This window comes from Loxodonta africana, chromosome 15 (assembly GCF_030014295.1).
Source record: "Loxodonta africana isolate mLoxAfr1 chromosome 15, mLoxAfr1.hap2, whole genome shotgun sequence".
NCBI lineage: Eukaryota > Metazoa > Chordata > Mammalia > Proboscidea > Elephantidae > Loxodonta > Loxodonta africana.
The window spans coordinates 84,409,763-84,431,935 of NC_087356.1; the positions used below are offsets into that span (position 1 = coordinate 84,409,763).

At 44.0% G+C, this 22,173-nt stretch overlaps 1 protein-coding gene across 1 annotated transcript in view; it reads left to right on the forward strand.

The window, feature by feature from the left end:
- The first annotated feature begins 9,210 nt into the window (after nucleotides 1–9,210).
- Nucleotides 9,211–22,173, forward strand: part of TMPRSS5 (transmembrane serine protease 5) — a 109,302-nt gene continuing 96,339 nt past the window's right edge. The window contains 4 exon segments of the mRNA XM_064268334.1: nucleotides 9,211–9,351; nucleotides 17,908–18,044; nucleotides 18,127–18,265; nucleotides 18,562–18,714. Coding sequence (XP_064124404.1) covers nucleotides 9,211–9,351; nucleotides 17,908–18,044; nucleotides 18,127–18,265; nucleotides 18,562–18,714 — 570 coding nt within the window.

Sequence of the window (22,173 nt, forward strand, 5' to 3'; positions counted from 1 at the left end):
TTACTCTCTTTGCTTCCTTGACTTTCTGAAGAGTGATTATTAGCAAGGCAATTAAAAAACACACTGAACTCAACAAGAACAAAATGAAGTAGATTTAGGGGGGAAAAAAAAAAGAAAAAAGCCATGGGGAATACCACCTTACCCCTATTAGAATAGCAGTGATCAACAAAACAAAACAAAAAAATGGAAAACAACAGGTGTTGGCATGGGTGTGGAGAAACTGGTAACTCATCCGTCGCAAGTGAGAACAGTTTTGCCACTGTGGAGAACAGTTTGGTGGTTCCTCAAAATGCTGAACACAGAACTATCATATGGGCCAACAATTCCAACCCTAGGTATACACCCAAAATGATTGAACGTAGGAGCGCAAACAGAAACCTGTACACCAACGTTCATTGCAGCAGCATTCACAATGGGCAAAGGATAGAAACAATCAAAACGTTCGCCAACAGATGAATGGATAAACAAAATGTGGAATACGATGAAATAAAGCTGTAAAGAGAAATGAAGTTCTGATGCATGCTGCAACACGGATGAACCTTGAAAACATCATGCTGAGCAAAATAAGTCAGTTGCAAAAGAACAAATGTTGTACGATCTCACTTACATGAAATAAGCAAATATATAGACACCAAGATTATTGTGGTTACCAGGGGGTGGGAGGGAGGAAGAAAGAGGGGCTTTCTGCTTCGGGGGCACTGAGTTTATGTTTATGGTGGTACAGTGATTTGGAAAAGGATAGCAAGAACGGTTGCACAACTTGAAGAATAAAATCCATGTCACTGAATTGTACACGTAGAAATTGTTGAGATGACATGCTTTGTTATGTACATTTTCGCCAAATTAAAAAAAGAAAGCGAAAACAAAAAGCCCAAAAGCCAAATTCCCCCCTCAAAGCAAAACAAAACAAAACACAGCAGACATACGGTGATAAAAGACTTTTGGGAGTAGAGAGTGGAGATAGTTGTGCAGTATAGTGATTGTAATTAATGTCACTAAATTGTACATGTTAAAATGGCAAATTTTTGGTTATATATATTTTACCACAAAGAATTAGTAAAACAAACAAACAAACAATAACCCCCATTGAACATAGCAGAGTGAGACCCTCAGCACACTTATGGAGAGCTGGAATTTCCTGCAGCCCTGGGTCAACCTGTTTACTTTAGAAAAATATCAGCCACTTCTTGGGCCTGCTCGGGCAGTTCTGCATACACATGGCTGCAGTATTCTTAATTGTTTTTCTGCTTCACCTTACCCCAGGTGCCCATTTGTTTAACACTCGCTTTTGTATCAACCTACGAGGATTTAACTCAGTGGAATCTTAACTTTCTGGTTTTTGTTAGTCTTTTACCAGCTTCTGTCAGAAAAGCTGTAAGGAAGAAAGAGTAGTTCTGTCAGAGGAGAAGCAGTCCTGTATGACAGCTCTCTCTCTTTTTTTCTTTTTTAAAATAAAGACAAAGTCACCATCTCATTGAGAGGGTAATATTATTTTTCCATGAAGCAAAGCAGTAAACAGCTAATTTTTAAATTTTCACAGAAGTATAATTTGCTTCAGAATAGAAGAAGAGGGCTCCTGAGAAGCCCCTAATCTCAGTTCTCTGTTTTGTTACTTCGTCTTGGGAAAGATTGGTAGGAGGTGGGGTGGAATATGTGAGAATGAAAAGGGAAAGGAAAAAAAGGAAGGAAGAAGCTGGTTCTGATCCTTTTCAGAATCCTTGCTGTGACCAGCTGCTCTCCAGGGACTTGGGTAAGAGGAAGGGTGTAGAAGGCAGGGTTGGAGGAGCAAAATGGCAGCATGGGCTCTGGAATCAAGGCTTTCTAACCAAGTCTGTTTACTTAGTTAGCTCTGTGACCTTGGGCAAGTTATTCTCTCTGTGGCTTAGGATCTTCGTTTGTAAAATGGGGATAATAATATGAACAACCTCATGCTGAGAAGACGAAGTGAGGTAACCTACATAAAATATACAGCACAGGGCCTGTCACACAGAAGTGATCATAGACATGTTAACCCTTAGTGTTCAGCACTTCGAGCTCAATGTACACAATTTGGAGTTTAATTACATAGGCAGCTCTCCAACTAAATTGGTACACCTTTGAATGCAGGAATGGTGTCTAATGCTTCTCTTGTTGTGGAGCTGGGCACAGTAAGCTTAATAAATACTGTGGGCTGTGTAAAAACGTGGCTCAAATAAAGACAGAAGAGGGAGCACCACTGGGGCGGGAGCTGGAATATTCTTTTAAGTAACCCATGAGACCTCCAACATAGCAAGGTTTTCATTTTGGGTCCCAGGAGAGCTTCTCCTTTTGGATGTGTGTGGCTATTTGTGTGTGGGTGTGTGTGGGTGTGTGTGTATATATATATATATATATGCCCGCTTAATTAGAATTCTTACCACCTGGAGACACAATGCACCTCCAGCTTTTGTCATCAGGACTCTTCAGCAATAACGGAAGCCTAGACGGCGTCCCTGAAACGCTGCCAAATTCTGCAGGGCTTCTGAACCAGTCACCATCAAATCACCCCAGTGCACTTGCGGCTTGGCACGTTTGACTTGCGTTCTAATTCTCTGGTATTGGTCTTTGGTATCCGTAGGGTAAATTTTATATAATAGGCAGTTAAGCTAACAGTCAACTTTACAGCAGTCTTGCACAGATGGGGCTTTATTATATAACTTTATTATTATTATTATCACTGGAAGTGGTTTTCCATTTGGTTTTAATATGGTGGCGATTATTTTGGGGCAGAAGTGGGAGAGTTTAAGTAACATACATTTTTTTTTACCAGGCAACAAAAGACAAATAAAGGTGCAATTTTTTCCTCAAAGATCATGTTCCTGGCTACAGGAGTGAGCATGAGAGTGAGGTGGCAAGTGAGATGCAGGCCCTGGGGTCTGCTGGATGGACCCTTCCCTCCCATCCTAAGTCTGCAGGGGGAAATGAAGGAGAGAAACTTCCAAGCATAAAGCTGAGGTCTGCAGTGAGAGAGAAAGAGCAAGTGCGTGACAAATTCAATGGGGCAGAAAGAACTTAAGACGGAAGCATTCATTATAACATTCGAGGAATCCTGTACCCAGTGTGGCAGTCTCGTGGCAATCGTGCATTTTGTCGTTATTTTGCAAAAGTGACTCATGCTCACCCTCAGCAGCGTTTGGTGGGTGGTCTGAGATTATGTTGGAGGCCGAGTGCCTGATCGCTGTGTCTGGCACCTGAATCTGTGTAAGGCAAAGAGAACGTGTTTTCACATTTAATCCCAAGAACAACAGCTCAATGAGGGAGACTTCATCGTCTCTATTTTGCAGATGAGGAATTAAGGTGCAGAGAGGTTATGTGTCTTTCCCAAGGACACACAGCAAGGAATAGCAAAGTCAGGGTCCCAACTGAGGTTTGTTTGATTCCAGAGCTGGTGCTCTTTTTGTTGTTCTCAGGAGAAGTCCTACTCACCCGAGAGTTTTTCTGCCTCTTATGCCTCTCCGATGGGATGCCTCTCCAGACAAGTCTGCAGTTCACACACCATAGCAGCTGTGCTGTAGACACTTGATTTGCATCGATGAGACTTCCTGTTGCGCCTTATTACCTCCTTTTTTATTTAGTATGCTAACTAACAGCTGTGAGCACAGTCACCTTCAAAGTGGGCCTGCTCACTGGAATGAGCTTCAGGTCAATAAGGCATTCAGTGGGCTCTAATTTAATTAGCCAAGTTACTGCGACAGCTGCTTAGTGACTCAGTTTCATACACTGTGTCAGGGAAAAGAAGAGACTGGAAGAGCCTGTTGTAATTCTGGGCAACCCTTATGCAACCCCAGGTCCTAGGAACCTTGCTCCTATTCTGGCAAGGAAAGAGAAGGAGGCGGAAGGAGCATTTGGGATTTTCTACCCTGGGTGTGTCTTTTGAAATTAAATGGTAACTAGAGTAAAAAGCCAAGCCCTGCCACTTCATTCCCCTCTTTCCTCATCTGGCCACAGATCATATCAGCATTCTCCCATAATTTAAATGGTTCTTGAAAAGTTCCTTCGCTATAAAACCATCACGATCTGATCACGGGCTTTGTTGAGTGGTTCCACCCCACCCATCTAAGCTGGCCAATTCCTCAAACCTCTCTGTTTCCCCCACCTTTTGTTGTTGTTAGATGACATGGAGTCATCTCCAATTCATGGCAACCTTATGTATGACAGAACGAAACGTTACCGTGTCCTGTGCCATCTTCTTGATCGCTGCTATCTTTGAGTCCATCATTTCAGCTAGTGTGTCAATCCATTTCATTGAAGGTTTCCATTGTTTTCGCTGACCTTCTGCTTTATCAACCATGATGTTCTTTTCTAGTAACTGGTCTTTCCTAATGATGTGCTCAAAGTAAGAAAGCCGAAGTCTTGCCATCCTTGCTTCTAAGGAGCATTCTGGTTGTATTTCTTCTAAGGCTAATTTGTTTATTCTTCTAGAAGCCCATGGTATATTCAATATTCTTCACCAGCATCACTGTTCGAAGGCATCAATTCTTCTGTCTTCCTTTTTCTTTGTCCAGATTTTGCATGCATGTGAGGTGATTGGAAAGACAACGGCTTGAGTCAGGTGCACCTTAGTCATAAACGCGACATCTTTGCTTTTTAAAACTTTGAAGAGGTCTTTTACCCAGTTATAAACCTGCCTCTTACTACAAGGAGCACTGATCTGATACACTTCTCACTGTTTTTCCCAGGTCTGTGGGAGTCAGCCATGGAGAGGAAGAGAGAGCTTTAGACTTGAAGTCAGAAGACCTGGATTTTAATTTTCCCCGTCATTCATTGACCAGCATGAACTTGATCAAGTCATCTAGCCCCTCCAGTCTCAGTGCAGTCATATGAAATGGAGATAGAAATCCCTGCCTTGCTTCACTCTCAGGATGATTGTGAAGACAGTAAGTTTCAAAGGAACTGTACCCACAAAAGCTGGCTATAAAAATGAAAATTATGATTTTATTTGTGCTGTATTTAACCATGTAACGTATTACTGGGATTGCTTTGTTGTCTCTGTGTTCTCCATGTGTGTGTCTGAATTAGACTGTGAATTCCAAGTGAGCAAAGAGTGGTTTACATACTTTGCGCTATACAACACCCAGCCCTGCACCGTATGCAACGAGGCATTTAATAAGGCTTTGGATGATTATGAAAGCCAGTCTTGGAGAATAAACAGAAGACTGGTGGCTGAAAAAGTCGGTATCAGAGAAGGTTGCACATGGGCACAGTGACTTATTTTCTCTGAATCACAAAGGTTTTACACTGGTATCAGTCATTAAAAATGGATTTAAAGTATTATTCAGCTGTTACCTAGAATAGATGTTTAGGGAATTATTATTATTAATTTTTAGGAAGTCATTTTTAATTTACCACATGATTGGTGTTTTTTTGTTACTCCTTTGTGTCTTAATTAAAGATGAACTATGCTCTTTATATCCAGTATTGACACCGCTGACTCACCATGTGGGGTATTGTTCTCACAGTCCATATTCAGCTGAGTATTTAAGTCTTTAGATACAAATTAGAAGGACTCCAAAAGCAAATGGTTTTAAAGCAAAGTAAAAACACTGCTTAAGAAAATGAGGAATTTCACTGGGCACTTTTATTTACAATACGTAAAGTGTAAATTTATGTTTTATTTCTGAGCTTGAGTAGAAGTCCAGAAACAATGGATGGTTCTTTGTAGGTTTAGAAATAATTTCCTAGAATACAGCTTGGGTCATTTTTAGTCTGACTGAACAAGGAAGGCCTTGTCTTCCTTTTCCTCCTGGGACTGCATGCCCCCTGCCCGTGGAGGAGGGAGATGCTTTTCCCATCCCCCCAGTCTTCGTTGCTGTTGTGGTGGCCGGTGGGTGCAGGGAGAGTACAGCGCAAGGATAGAATGCGGCTGAGTCTTTGATTCAGGACTGTTATATGCCAGTTACTGGGCAAGGTGCTGGGAATAAATATATCTACATGAAAAGAAGCTACTAATTCTGGATTTAGGAGATCAGGGGAGAGGTTTTGAGATGGCTTGTAAGTTGAGCTATATCTTGAAGCACCAGTGGTTATCTAATTAAGAAAACACGAGGGGAGGACATTCTAGTCTGCAAGCACAGTCTAAGCAAAGGCATGGAGGTGGGGGTGGATGGTCTGTTTGAGGACTATTCTAGGGCTTCCAGTGTAGTTGGAATATAGGCTACAGGGAAGACAGGCTGCAACAGGGATGGATTAGCCAATAAACAATGTATGTGTAGACTTAATTGTGCTTACTCATTAACCTGTGGAGCCCTGGTGGCGGAGTGGTTAAGGTCTTGGCTGCTGACCGAAAGGTTGGCAGTTCATATCCACCAGTTGCTCCTTGAAAACACTGAGGCAGTTCTACTCTGTCCTGTAGCGTTGCTATGAGTCAGAGTCCGCTCAATGGCAATGGGTTTACTTTGTTTTGGTTACTAACCTGCAGTACACTATTTCACCACATCAAAGATGTGGAGCGAAATTTTCCTGACTGGAAAGGTGGTTGTTGTGTGCAATCAAGTTGATTCCAACTCATAGGGACGCCATGTGACAGAGTAGAACTGTCCTATAAGGTTTTCTTGGCTGTAGTCTTTATGGAAGCAGATCACCAGGTTTTTCTTCTGTGGAGCCACTGGGTGGGTTTGAACTGCCAACCTTTCAGTTAGCAGCTGAGCCTTTAACCATTTTGTCACCGGGATGGTGGAGGGAATGGTGGAGGGGATCAGTGGAAGGGCAGGAAATAAAACAGATTGGCATCAGCACATGTTAATTGATTGCTCAACTAATTCATCGGTTCAGCAACCCTTTACAGAGCACTTACGTCACGCCAGATCCTACGTGCAACCCTGAGGGTACAAAGATGAAGAGCACACTGGCTGAGGGGCCAGACATAGACTAAACCTCTCCATGTACCATGACGTGGTGCATGCTGTATGAGGAAGGGGCTCTACAGTGCTGGGGCTGCCCGGGGCATTAAGGAAGGTAGCGGGACATTTATCCTGGTCTTAAAAGATGGTGGCAAGGGCATCCTGTCCCTGTGCCATTTAAAAATGCTTGCTATTGCTTTGGGGATAAGCATCAATCTTTAATGTAAAGCCTCTGCTCTATCTGGTCCACCCACTGCTCCAGCCTCTGCTCATGCCACCTCTTTTGGCTCTCCTGCTCTAGCTCCCTGGCTTCTTCTGGTCCCTAGGAGGCACTAGGCTCTCTTCTTCTGCAGGGCATTTCCTGTAGCCTCTGCCTGGACTACTCCTGCCTGTCTCAGATCCCAGCCAAATTGTCCCTTCCTTGGGGAAGTCTTTCCTGTGTCTTTAGACCCAGTCATCTTTCTCTGTTACATGCCTTCATTAGCACCTTGTATCTCTCTCTCATAGCACTTAATCAGAGTTACACATTTGCATTTTTTATATGATCATTTGATTCATATATGATTCCTCCTACTAGACGGTAAGTTCTTTAGGGCAGAGTGTGGTCTGATTTTGCTCACCATTGTGTCTTCAGTTTTTGCACAGTGTCTAGCATATAGTACATCCTTAATAAATACATGTTGACTGACAGATGGACTAAAATAACTATTTAAAGGTAAAGAACATTTCAGGAACAGGGAAAACATGAGCAAGGGTGTAGTGGTTTGTTCTGGGGGATATTTTAGGAACAAGTGGCTGGCTTATGGAGAGGTAAAAAAATGAAGCTAAAGAGGTATGTTAGGTAAACTTGGAAAGAACCTTCTGTGCCATGCTAAGGACTCCCTGAGTCCAAGGTAGCTGCTCCCATCATACTATGTTCTTTCCCTGTCGGAAACTGCACTCCAATTGTTGGCTTGACTGAAGTAGACGGTAAGCTCTTTGAAGACGGGCTCAGGCCTGTCTGGCTCATTACTATAACTCCTGATCTAGAATAGTGCCTAGCACTTGATAGGAACGAACAAACACTTGCTGAATGAATGAATGAACAAGTGAGTGAATGTGTTTATTGTGGAGGCTATAGAAAACCATGAATGGTTTTTAATATGTTTGGATTTGCTCTTGGAAATGTTTCTTTGGCAGCTGGGTGGAAAAGATAAGAGTTCATTTTCATTTACTTTATCCTTCTGTATCGACAGCTAAACTGGATCCACCTAAAAAGGGAGTGTAGTTATAGCCTGATCGGAATGGAATAGAATGGAGGCAGGAGATCAGTCAGGCAGTTGTTGCAGTAATTCTGGAGAAGATGCTGATGGATGGCTAGCGTGGTGGCCCTATGGCTGGAAGAGAGGGAGTAGGTTTGAAAAATATCCAGTTTGAGTGAGATGGAGGATTGGGAGCAGATAAAAGTTGATCCTAAGATACTAATGATTTCTATTTGCCAAAGAAAGGTTAAAGTTCTTGCCAATAGGGCCTTGTTGGGGAGAGGGAGAAGGAGAGGGAGTGAAAGGAGAAGACTAAGTGAGAGCCCCTCCCAGGCCCATCAAGACCCCTTCTGGGGTGGCTGCCCTCCATGCTTGCTTGGGTGTCCCCTGTTCTGGGCTTTAGTCAGAATAACAAGGCAGAGGTGAATGCACGGATGCAACGTGCTGATGGCTACGCAGCTGATCACCATATGGGACCACACGACTTTCCTCTTCCTTCTAAACACACTTTTATTCTTTTCTTTGCATTCAGAGAAGCGAGATGGCAACAGTCACTTGGGATTTTTTCACTGTCTGTTGATATGCAGGAATGGTCTGGAATAAGTTAACTGGATCTAACGTTTTCCCGATTTTTACCCATTAAAGCTTCTGTCTTGTTCTTCTTAAGAACCATTCATTTCTTCATCGAGAAAACCACTCTCCAGAGGACCGGATGGAGAGGTGTGTGGCTGGGACTTATTAGGCTGTGGGACGACCTGGAGCACTAGCGGGTCTGGCAGCTTGAACTAACCCCAGTGAGACACCCAAACCAAATTTGGAGGGGATGGAGGCTTGTTTGAGGAGAAAAGGGGATATTGTAGATGCAGGTGGACTGTGTTACAGAGACTAGATGATAGAGAGGGACACATTGTTGATAGAGACAAGCCAAACAGGGGAATGCGCTGGGTCTGAGGGGGATACACAGAGCTGTCAGATTCTCAACCCTGCATTTAAGTTGGTGCCAGCCCTCAGATTCAGGTATACTTCTGTTCAGTTGACTCCAACTCATGGCGATTCCATGTCCAACAGAACAAAATGCCACCCTGTCTTGTGTCATCCTCACAATCACCATCATGTTTGAGTCTGTCATTGTGGCCACTGTCCAATATATCTCACTGAAGGTCTCCCTCACCCTTCTTGGCCTCTACTTCACAAAACATGATGTCTTCCTCCAGCTATTGATCCCTGCTGATGAAGTGTCCAAAGCAAAGCAAGTGAGTCAGACAATGTTCTGTTGTGATCCATAAGGTTTTCATTGGCTATTTTTTGGAAGTAGATTGCCAGGCGTTTCTTCCTAGTCTTAGTCTAGAAGCTCTGTTGAAACCTGTCTACCACGAGTGATCCTACTGGTATTTGAAATACTGGTGGCAAAACTCCCAGCATCATAGCAACACGCAAGCCACCACAGTATGAAAAAATGACAAGTGAGTGGTGGTGATTCGGATATAAAGAATTCTATTATGAAATGCTTCCAGGGGCAGGATTTCAGTGGGATCACTGCACACCATGACCCCAGCATGACATTGTTTAACTATTTTGTCTGGTATTAGTATAGTCAAAACACTGTTTTGGTTTATGTTTGCCTAGTTTTTTTTTTACTGGGTGTCTTAGTATATCTTTTTCTATTATATTTTTAACCTATTTGTGTATTTGAATCTAAATTATGCCTCCTGTAGACAGCATATAGTTGGATTATGTTTATCTATTTATTTAACCTATCCTTCCAATCTTTGCGTTTTAATTAAAGCGTCTGACAATTTACCTTTAGTGTAATTACTGACCAGGTGGAATTTACTCCTGCTGGTTTGCTATTTATTTTCTATACAAAATATCTCTGGGACTTATTCATACCCTTTGCCCAGACTTCTGTCAGTTTGTGGTACCGTGGTGGCTTGCATGTTGCTGTGATGCTGGAAGCTATGCCACCGATATTTCAAATGCCAGCAGGGTCACCAATGGTGGACAGGTTTCAGCGGAACTTCCAGACTAAGACAGACTAGGAAGAAGGACCTGGTGGTCTACTTCTGAACAAATAGGGCAATGAAAGTCTTGTGAATAGCAGCAGAACATTGTCTGATATAGTGATGGAAGATGAGCCCCTTAGATTTGAAGGCACTCAAAATATGACCGAGGAAGAGCTGCCTCCTAAAAGTAGAGTCAACATTAATGATATGGATGGAGGCAAGCTTTTGGGACCTTCATTTGCTGATGTGGCAAGACTCAAGATAAAAAGAAACAGTGGTAAACATCCATTAATAATCGGAACATGGAATGTATGAAGTGTGAATCTAGGAAAATTGAAAGTCATAAAAAATGAAATTGAAAGCATAAACATCAATATACTAGGCAATGGACTGGTATTGGCCATTCTGAATCAGACAATCATATGGTCTACCACGCTGGGAATGGCAAATCGAAGAGGAATGGCATTACATTCGTTGTCAAAAAGAACATTTCAAGCTCTATCCTGAAGTCAATGCTATCAGTTGTAAGATAATATCCATACACTTACAAGGAAGACCGGTTAATTACCATAATACTATTCAAATTGACACACCAACCACTAATGCCAAAAATGAGGAAATTAAATTTTTTTGCCAACTTCTGTAGTCTGAAATTGATGAAACATGCAATCTAGATGCATTGATAATTACTGGTGATTGAAATGCAAAAGTTGAAAGCAAAGAAGAAAGATCTGTAGTTGGAAAATATGGCCTTGGCAATAGAAACATGATTGTGTGATGGAATTTTGCAAAACCAATGACCTACTCATTGCAAATACCATTTTTCATCAGCATAAACAGTGACTATACATGTGACTTCACTGAATGGAAAACACAGAATCAAATTGGCTACATCTGTGGAAAGAGACGATGGAAAAGCTTAATATCATCAGTCAGAATAAGACCAAGGGCTGACTGCAGAACAGTTCATCAATTTCTCACATACAAGTTCAAGCCGAAGCTGAAGAAGACTGAAACAAGCCCATGAGAACCAAACTATGACCTTGAGTATAGCCCAGTCGAATCTGGAGACCATCTCAAGAACAGATTTGACTCATTGAACCCTAATGATCGAAGACCAGATGAGTTGTGGAATGACATCGAGGACATCATGCATGAAGAAAGCAAGAGGTCATTAAAAAGGAATGAAGGAAAAAGACCAAAATGAATGTCAGAAAGGACTCCGAAACTTGCTTTTGAATGTAGAACAGCTAAAGTGAATGAAATAAATGACAAAGTAAAAGAGCTGAACAGAAGATTTCAAAGTGTGACTTGAGAAGACAACGTAAAGTATGAAATGTGCAAATACCTGGGGTTAGAAAGCAAAAGGGAAGAACATACTTGGCTTTTCTCAAGCTGAAAGAACTGAAGAAAAAACTCAAGTCTTGAGTTGCGATTTTGAAGGATTCTATGGACAAAATATTGAACAATGCAAGAAGCATCAAAAGAAGATGGAAGGAATACACAATCACTGTACCAAAAAGAGTTGGTCAGCATTCAACCATTTCAGGAGGAAGCATATGATCAAGAACTGACGGTACTGAAAGAAGCCCAAGCTGTGCTGAAGGCTTTGGTGAAAAACAAGGCTCCAGGAATTGACAGAATACCAAATGAGATGTTTCAACAAACTGATGCAGTGCTGGAGGTGCTCAGTTGTCTACGCTGAGAAATTTGGAAGACAGCTACCTGGCCAACCGACTGGAAGAGATTCATATTTGTGCCTATTCCAAAGAAAGGCGCTCCAATAGAATGTAGAAATTATCAAATGATATCATTAATATCGCACGTAAGTAAAATTTTGCTGAAGATAATTCAGAAATGTTTGCAGCAGTACATCACAGGGAACTGCTAGAAATTCAAACTAGATTCAGAAGAGGATGTGGAATGAGGAATATCATTGCTAATGTCAGATGGATCTTGGCTTAAAGCAGAGAATACCAGAAAGATGTTTACCTGCGTTTTATTGGCTATGCAAAGGCATTCCACTACGTGGATAATAACAAATTGTAAATAATATTTCGAAGAATGGGAATTCTAGAATAATTAATTATGCTCATGCAGAACCTATACATAGACCAAGAGGCAATTGTTTGACGAGAACAAGGGGACAGTGTGTGGTTTAAAATCAGAAAAGGTGTGTCAGGGTTGTATCCTTCCACCAAACTTATTCATTCTGTCTGTTGATCAAATAATCTGAGAAGTTGGACTATATGAAGAAGAGTGAGGCCTCAGGATTGGAGGAAGACTCATTAACAACCTGCGGATATGCAGATGGCACTACCTTGCTTGCTGAAAGTGAAGAGGGCTTGAAACACTTACTGATGAAGAACAAAGACTATAGCATTCAGTTTGGATTACACCTTAACATAAAGAAATAAAAAATGCTCACAACTGGACCAATAAGCAACAAAAAGATAAATGGAGAAAATATTAAAGTTATCAATGGTGTCATTTTACTTGTATCCACAACCAATGCCCATGGAAGCAGCAGTCGAGAAGTCAAACAACGTGTTGTATTGGGCAAACCTACCGCAGAAGACCTCCTTAAAGTGTTGAAAAATAAAGACGTCACTTTGACCCAAACCATGTTATTTTCACATGCATTCGAAAGCTGGACAATGAATAGGGAACCCTGAAGGAGAATTGATGCCTTTGAATCATGGTGTTGGCAAAGAATATTGAATATACCACGGACTGCCAAAAGAATGAACGAATCTGTCTTGGAAGATGTACAGCCAATGGAAGTGAGGACGGTGAGATTTCATCTCACGTGTTTTGGACATGTTATCAGGAGGGACCAATCCCTGGAGAAGGACATCATGCTTGGTAAAATGGAGGCCCTGAAGGAGATGAATTGATACAGTGGCTGCAACAATGGGCTCGAACACAGCAACTGTTGTGAGGATGGTGCAGGACTGGGCAGTGTTTCTGTTGTACATAGTGTTGCCATTAGTTGAAACTGACTTGATGACACACAACACCACTCCAGGCTAGTTTTTGACACACAGTAGATCTCTTAGGTATCTAGTGCTGTTAAAAGAGAAATCCCACGAATGGGTGCTTTTACAAACAGAAATGTGTTTTCTCACAGTTTAGGAGGCTGGAAGTCCAAATTCAGGGTGCTGGCTCTAGGTGGGAAGGCTTTCTATCTGTCAGTTCTGGAGGATGGTGGTTGTCTCTTTTGAGCTTCTGCTCCTGGCCTATCTTCATGTGGCTTGTCATCCTATCCCTCAGCTCTGCTTGCTAGCTTTCATTTAACCTCTTTTTATCTCAAAAGAGATTGACTCAGGGTACACTCTACACTAATCTTGCCTTGTTAACACAACAAAGACAACCCATTCCTAAACTGGATTATAACCACAGGCATAGGGGTTAGGATTTACAACACATATATTTTGGGGACACAATTCAATCCATAACAGTAGGTATTCATGTTTATAGCCTGCAGAGTATTGTTCCAGGAGACATCACAGCCTAGACAGGAATTCGTAGCTCCAGCTGGCATTTCTCTCCTCCTGCCTCTCTAAGTTATAGCTGATCCATGTCTCTTCATTGTATTGTTTGTGGAGAGCTCTGTGTGATGACCATAAGCTCTGAGACAACACACTGAGTGTATAGGGAAAATAGGGAGCAAAAAGTAAAAACAAAACTTGTGTGGGTGAGATTCAATGGTAACAATGACGATGATAATAATAATAGCAGCTGCTACTTACTGAACACAGTCTGTGCTAAACACCAGGCTAAGCACTTTATATTCAATATCTCAATTTATTCTAACAGATAGTATTATAGATTGAATTATGTCCCCCCAAAAGATATGCTGAATTCCCAATCTCTGTATCTGTGAATGTGACCTTGTTTGGAAATAGTGTTTTTCTTTGGTTATCAGTTAAGTCAAACAATATCATACTGGAGTAGGGTGGGTCCTAGTCCTAATCCCTTCTGAGCATTGTCTTATAAAAGGGGAGAACAGGCACAGAAACAGAGTCATACACCACACGGGGATGACAGATGCCATGTGATGATGGAGGCAGCTGCATCTACAAGCAGCAAAAGAATATCAAGTATTGCCAGCAGCCACTAAAAACTAGGAGAGAGACACGGAACAGTCCCTCTCTCAGATCCTTCAGAAGGAATCGACATGGCCGATACCCTGACTTGGACTTCTAGCCTCCAGAACCGTGAGAAAATAAATTTCTGTTCTTTAAAGCCACCACTTTGCAGTGTTTTTGTTATGGCAACCAGAGGAAAGTGAGACAGGTAGGTACTATTAACCTCATTTTACAGGTGAGGCTAATCAGGTAAGTGGTAGAACTCGAGTTGAATGCAGGCCTTTCTGACTCCAAAGCCATACTCATAACTCTCCCATCTGAGGGACCTATGATTGGAGGAGGAGAAGCCACACAAACTTTTTCTTTGTCTGGGGCCTGTTCTGTTCCGTTGACTGAAGAGATGTGGCCCCTGGGTGTGCTCAGCCCAGCCTGGGCTCAGGTGGGTCACCTGACGCTTTGAAGTAAGATAGAACTGAGGATTCCTGTAGTAACTGGCCCCACGGCAGACAGGGCCCTATGTCCTTGGCATTGCGGTGACAGGTGCAGTCCTGAGGAGAGAGGTGACAATGACCCCTCACCATCACCCTAACAACTCCAATATGATTGCAGACAGACCTAAGACTTCTGGGAAAGGCAACCCACACAAAAGAGAGACATAATCCAGAGGGCTCAAAAACGTTTCCACAAATGCTCTTATCAGTCTTTCCAACACCGCCTTGTCAGCTGGAAGTGTGCATGGGGCACACTTTTTGGCACAAGGGAGTTGATTGCTAGGCAATAGCAGCTGGCCTACCCTCCTCCCAGTGACTTTTTCTCTGTTTCTAAGCTTCCAGTTAGCACATGGGAGGGGCTGGTGCTGCCCCCGCACAGCCCAGCCCTAAGCCCCCTTCCCTGCAACAAGAGGCCTATTCATGGGTCCTGAGCAGATTTCATTGTCTCTCTGGTGCGTGTGTGTGTGTGCGCGCGCAAGCGCGTGTGTGGAGAGGGGACAAAAGGAGGCGTCATGTGTGAACCAGGGAGACCTCATCCTCCAACCAGGCTGGCTGGGCTATTTAATCAATGCTGACCCTGAGAACACGAACAGAACTCTGCTTAACAGACCTTGAGGCTTTACATCCGTTGTCACTGACCCACATGGTAAGGCTACATCCCTGCTCTGGTCTCTCTCTCCTCTCCCTCTTCTGCTCTTGGAATTCTAGGCTGGTAAAAAGAGTCTCTCTCCTCAGGCATCTGTAATCCAGGGGCTGGATCCTAGAGGGGGCACTGTGTGGCAACTCCCTGTTTTCTCCCCAGGAACTGCCTTTTATTCTCCTGTCTTTATGGCTAGCCAAGTTCTTTGCACATACAGCAAATCATTATTTCATTCAATTCCCGCTCAAAAGGAAGACCAAGAGGTCCTGTACCATAAAGACCACTGTTTTAGGCTACTACATGAGCTTAGGCAGGTGGGTTTTGATGGCGGGGCAGTGTCTGAAGTGAGGCCAGTTTGTCCAGAGACTGAGCTTAAAGCCAAGCTCTCAGCTCTTTCTGAGACAGGAGGAAGGGCTGGGCATGCTCAGGATTCTCTCTAGACCAGCCCTGCCACTCTGCACAGAATGATATCAGCTCAAGGGAAACCGTGTCCCCAGAGGAGAAACCTAAATCTTAGCCTCTGTTCCCACTTCTCTGCTTTGTTCCTGGTACTTGACTGGCTCTCCCAAACCTACGTTCTTTAGCCCTCGCTGGTCTTGCTCTGTGAGCCTCACCTCTAGGCACTAGAAGGAGTGTGTTTGGTAATATGAAAGCTATTATCCCTGTTTCTCCTGAAGAAGCAAGTACTGTGGTGGGAAATCCAGTTCTACAAATCCTGGACTGTGATTGGTACAGGGATCGGCGAAGAAGGGGTGTTATCTTGCTCCATAGCTGACCCATTGGTGAGCTGAACTGGCATGGGACCCTGGGTCCAAAGCACACGCTATTCTCCTGGCTCTGGTTTCTTGGTGGTATGAGGTCCCCAGCTCTCTGCTTGCTTCCCTTTCATCTCACCTCTTGTAAGGTAAAAAGGTGGTGCAGGCCACACCCTAGGGAAACTCCCTTTACATTGCATTAGGGATATAACCCGAGTAAAGGTGTTACATTCCACCCTAATCTCTTAAACATAATCTAACCTTGCCTCGTTAACCATAGGCAGAGATTACGGTTTACAGCCCGTAGGAAAATCACATCAATCACAAAATGGAGGACAACCACACAATACGGGGAATCATGGTCTAACCAAGCTGACACATTTTTGGGGGACACAATTCAGTCCATAACAAAAGGGAAGTTTTATTTTACTACCTAGCTGAAGAAACTCTATTACTTAGAGTAAATTGATAGTAACCACAGACATATATAGAGTAGAAAACAAAACAATGTTTAAGTTCTAGCTGGACACAGTCCTCTGCATAAGGAGCTGGGCCTAGACCTACTTTCCCTGGTTAAAGAGAGGCTGAGGGTATCAGGGACATGCAGAGTGGCACCAAACAGAATCTTTCTCCTTGATGCGGTAAGAGGGAGTGAAAATGAGTTGAAAAGGAAATAATTTTCTCCCTATGTGCATCAATGTTTATTTCATGGCATGTCCACGTACTACCTAAAATTATGTTTGGGCTCCACTGGTGGGACAAGTCATACACTTGGAAAACTGCCCAGAAAAATCCAACACCCTGGGGAAATCTCAAACTGGTCTTCATTAGACGTTGGGTTCCTGTGCCCATCAATTCTTCTTCTTTGGTCTTCCTTATTCATATCAGGAGGGACCAGTCCCTGGAGAAGGACATCATGCTTGGTAATGATGAGGGTAGGCGAAAAAGAGGAATCCAAGGAGATGGATTGACACAGTGGCTGCAACACTGGGCTCAAACATAGCAACTATTGTGAGAATAGCGTAGGACCGGGGAGAGTGTTAGTCCTGTTGCACATACAGTCGCTCTCAGGTGGAACTGACTGAATGGTACCTGACAACAACACCTGTGCCCAGAAGGAATTTCCATCCCTCCCCTCCCTCCCTGCGGGGCCATGTTAGGCAGGCGGAGGGGGAGGTGCACTGCCCACCCCTAGGGGGCACCTTTCACATTGTAGTCTACAAACTGTCTTCTAGGTGAATTGCGTAGGGTTGCTATGAGTCGGAATCGACTTGACCGCAACGCGTTCGGTTTGGGTTTAAGATGGTACAGTGCGCAACTTGCACAGTAGTATGAGGTCCCTGGCTCATGGTGGCAGGAAGCCAGGACTGTCTGAAAAGCGAGGGGGGTGGGGAGGGCGGTCTGCAAGCCCTGTGTCCTCCTACTTAGGCTCTGGGGAAGAGAAGCTGAGCCTGAGTGGGATGAGGACCTCGTGCCTCTCTACAGACATTGTGAGTGCGGTGTGCCTGCCAGCCAAGGAGCAACATTTCCCAAGAGGCTCGCACTGCTGGGTGTCTGGCTGGGGCCACACTGACCCTAGCCATAGTGAGTCAGCTTTCAGGGCCTTAGGTGCAAAAGGGGTTCAGTGTGGGGGGTGAGGAGAGGCATCCTTCCCCTGGGTGAGGCACCTCCACCTCCCCTAGCCCCATGGTAGTGCCAGCCCGCTTTCCCTGGCATCACCTTTGGCCAGGACTAGAGCCTGCAGTCTCCTCTGCCTGGGTCTTTCTGGAGAGAACAACCCCTAGTTTCTCTAACTCCAGGCCCTTTGACTCTCCCTTGCCTCTTCCCAGGCTTGCCCTGCCCTCAGCATTTGGGGCGTGTGTGAGGCTGGCTCCTCCTCTTTCCAGTCCTGGCCCCCAGACCCTGCCTCCTTGCCCAGGGTCCATGGCTCCCACTCTGGGCTCCCCTTTGGGTCTCTGTGTCTTTGGTGCCTCTAACTACCTCCCGTCTTGTTGCTCTCCCTCTCTGGGCCTTGCTCTCTGCATCCCTCCCTGCTGGTGTCATGGCAGCACACAGTTCCGACACGCTCCAGGACCCAGGACCCTGCTCAGCACCCAGCTCTGCAGCAGCTCTTGCATGTACAGCGGGGCCCTCACTTCCCACATGCTGTGTGCCGGCTACCTGGATGGGAGGGCAGATGCGTGCCAGGTGTGGCTCCCCTGCCAGGGACTCTGTGGTGGATGGAGGGCAGAAGGGCCTGCTGTGGCCAGGTACCTTGGTCTGATCATGTCAGCATGAGAAAGCCTCTCAAGGAGGAGGGGTCCCTGGGCAGCCTAGCAGTGCCCACTGAGGGTTTACATAGGGGCGAGGCAAGCAGGTATCCATGCAGGAGCCAGGCAAGGCTGGGAAGGACAGTCCAGTTCCCTTCCCATGGGGGCCTGATGCTCCTTCATGAGGCAGGGCTAACTGGCTGTCTGTCATGTCTCTGTACCTGGATCCCTCAGGGGGATAGCGGGGGCCCCCTGGTGTGCCCAGATGGGGGCACGTGGCACCTGGTGGGGGTGGTCAGCTGGGGCCATGGCTGTGCAGAGCTCAACTACCCAGGAATCTACACCAAAGTAGCCGCCTTCCTGGACTGGATCCATGACATAGCACAGGTGAGTTTAGAGACAGGGGTTGGAGGGGGGTGGTTCAAAGGAGCTGCTCCTTGGAAACTGAGAACTGCACCCATGGCCTGGTGCCTACTGGGAACTGGGGAGGGGACTAGGGAATGCTCCGCAGAATGGGTGGAGTAGCTTACAAAGTAGAACTATTGGATTTCTATCAATTTAAGCATTAACTGATGGTGTAGAGGTTAAGCACTACAGTTGCTGATCAAGAAATCATCAGTCAAGTCCAACAGGTGGTCCTTGGAAACTCTATGGGGCAGTTCTACTTTGTCCTGTAGGGTTGCTATGAGTCCAAATTGACTGGACGGCAACAGGTTTGCTTTTTTTTTTGGAAGCATTAACTGGGAAAGAGTACACCTCAGTTTATAGCCCAGGTTCACCACTTCCTGTGTGACCTTTGGCAAGTTCCTGACCTTCTTAACCCTCATTTCCCCCAGGAATAACGTCATGCCTACCTTATGTGCTGTTGCAACCATTAAATGAGTTAAGACCTGTAAACTGCTTAGCACAGTTTGAGGCTTACAGTGAGTGATCACTAAGTGTTGTTTACGTATTTATTTATTGCCGTCATTCATTCCTGGGTGCTAAGGCAGTTACCTGAGCCCACATGCCCTGCACGATGGAAAGAGCTCAGCATATAGCAGTTTGGGCTCTGCAATGAATTAAATCTAGCGTGACATTGAGCAAGCCATTCACCGTCATCTGTTCAATGGGAGGGCCAAATGAGATAACGTGTATCAACACACTTTACTGGTATTAAGTAAGTTACAAATGCAGGGTCCAGAATGAAAAGCACCTTTCTCCAAGGGTGGGCATGGGGGCAGCAAGAGGGTTGTTGCTGTTAGGTGCTGTCAAATTGGTTTTGACACATAGCGACCCTATACACAACAGAACGAAACACTGCCCAGTCCTGAGCCATCCTTACAATCGTTTTTATGCTTGAGCTCATTGTTGCAGCCACTGTGTCAATCCACCTTGTTGAGGATCTTCCTCTTTTCCACTGACCCTGTACTTTGCCAAGCATGATGTCCTTCTCCAGGAACTGATCTCTCCTGACAACATGTCCAAAGTAAGTAAGATGCAGTCTCGCCATTCTTGCTTCCAAGGAGCATCCTGGTTGTACTTCTTCTAAGACAGGTTTGTTTGTTCTTTTGGCAGTCCATGGTATATTCAATATTCTTCGCTAACACCACAATTTAAAGGCATCAATTCTTCTTCGGTCTTCCTAATTTATTGTCCAGCTTTTACATGCATATGATGCGATTGAAAATACCATGGCTTGGGTCAGGTGCACCTTAGTCTTCAGGGTGCCATCTTTGCTCTTCAACACTTTGAAGAGGTCCTTTGCAGCAGATTTACCCAAAGCAATGTGTCTTTTGATTTCTTGACTGCTGCTTCCATGGCTGTTGATTGTGGATCCAAGTAATATGAAATCCTTGACAACTTCAATCTTTTCTCTGTTTATCATGATGTTGCTCACTGGTCCAGCTGTGAGGATTTTTGTTTTCTTTATGTTGAGGTGCAATCCGTACTGAAGGCTGTGGTCTTTGATCTTCATTAGTAAGCTCTTCAAGTCCTTTTCACTTTCAGCAATCCAGGTTGTGTCATCTGTGTAACGCAGGTTGCTAATGAGTCTTCCTCCGATCCTGTTGCCCCATTCTTCTTCATATAGTCCACCTTCTCGGATTATTTGCTCAGCATACAGATTGAATAGGTATGGTGAAAGAATACAACCCTGACGTACACCTTTCCTGACTTTAAACCAATCAGTATCCCCTTGTTCTGTCCGAACAACTGCCTCTTGATCTATGTAAAGGTTCCTCATGAGCACAATTAAGTATTCTGGAATTCCCATTCTTTGCAATGTTATCCATAATTTGTTATGATCCACACAGTCGAATGCCTTTGCATAGTCAATAAAACACAGGTAAACGTTCTTCTGGTATTCTCTGCTTTCAGCCAGGATCCATCTGACATGTGTCCTCTTCTGAAACCGGCCTGAATTTCTGGCAGTTCCCTGTCAATATACTGCTGCAGCCATTTTTGAATGATCTTTTCAGCAAAATTTTGCTTGCGTGTGATATTAATGATATTGTTCTATAATTTCCACATTCGGTTGGATCACCTTTCTTGGCATAAATATGGATCTCTTCCAGTCAGTTGGCCAGGAAGCTCTCTTCCATACTTCTTGGCATAGACAAGTGAGCACCTCCGGCGCTGCATCGGCTTGTTGAAACATCTCAACTGATATTCCATCAATTCCTGGAGCTTTGTTTTTTGCCAGTGCCTTCAGAGCAGCTTGGACTTCTTCCTTCAGTACCTTCGGTTACTGATCATATGCTACCTCTTGAAATGGTTGAATATCGACTAATTCTTTTTGGTACAATGACACTGTGTATTCCTTCCATGTTCTTTTGATGCTTCCTGCGTCGTTTAATATTTTCCCCATGGAATCCTTCACTATTGCAACTTGAGGCTTGAATTTTTTCTTCAGTTCTTTGAGCTTGAGAAATGCCGAGCGTGTTCTTCGCTTTTGGTTTTCCATATCCAGCTCTTTGCACATGTCATTATAATACTTTACTTTGTCTTCTTGAGAGGCCCTTTGAAATCTTCTGTTCAGTTCTTTTACTTCATCAATTCTTCCTTTTGCTTTAGCTGCTCAACATTCATGAGCAAATTTCAGAGCCTCCTCTGACATCCATCTTGGTCTTTTTTTTCTTTCCTGTCTTTTCAATGACCTCTTGCTTTCTTCGTGTGTCATGTCATTCCACAACTCGTCTGGTCTTCGGTCACTAGTGTTCAATGCATCAAATCTATTCTTCAGATGGTCTCTAAATTCAGGTGGGATATACTCTAGGTCATATTTTGGCTCTCGTGGACTTGCTCTGATTTTCTTCAGTTTCAGCTTGAATTTCCATATGACCCATTGATGGTTTGTTCCACGGTTGGCCCCTGGCCTTGTTCTGACTGATGATATCGAGCTTTTCCATTGTCTCTTTCCACAGATGTAGTCAATTTTATTTCTGTGTGTTCCATCTGGCAAGGTCCATGTGTATAGTCGCCATTTATGTTGTTGAAAGAAGGTATTTGCAGTGAAGAAGTCGTTGGTCTTGCAAAATTCTATCATTCGATCTCCGGCATTGTTTCTATCACCAAGGCCATAGTTTCCAACTACTAATCCTTCTTTGTTTCCAACTTTCATGTTCCAATCACCAGTAATTATCAATACATCTTGATTGCATGTTCGATCAACATCAGACTGCAGCAGCTGATAAAAATCTTCTATTTCTTCATCTTTGGCCCTAGTGGTTTGTGCGTAAATTTGAATAATAGTATTAACTGGTCTTCCTTGTAGGCGTATGGATATTATCCTATCACTGACAGCGTTGTACTTCAGGATGGATCTTGAAACGTTCTTTTTGATGATGAATGCAACACCATTCCTCT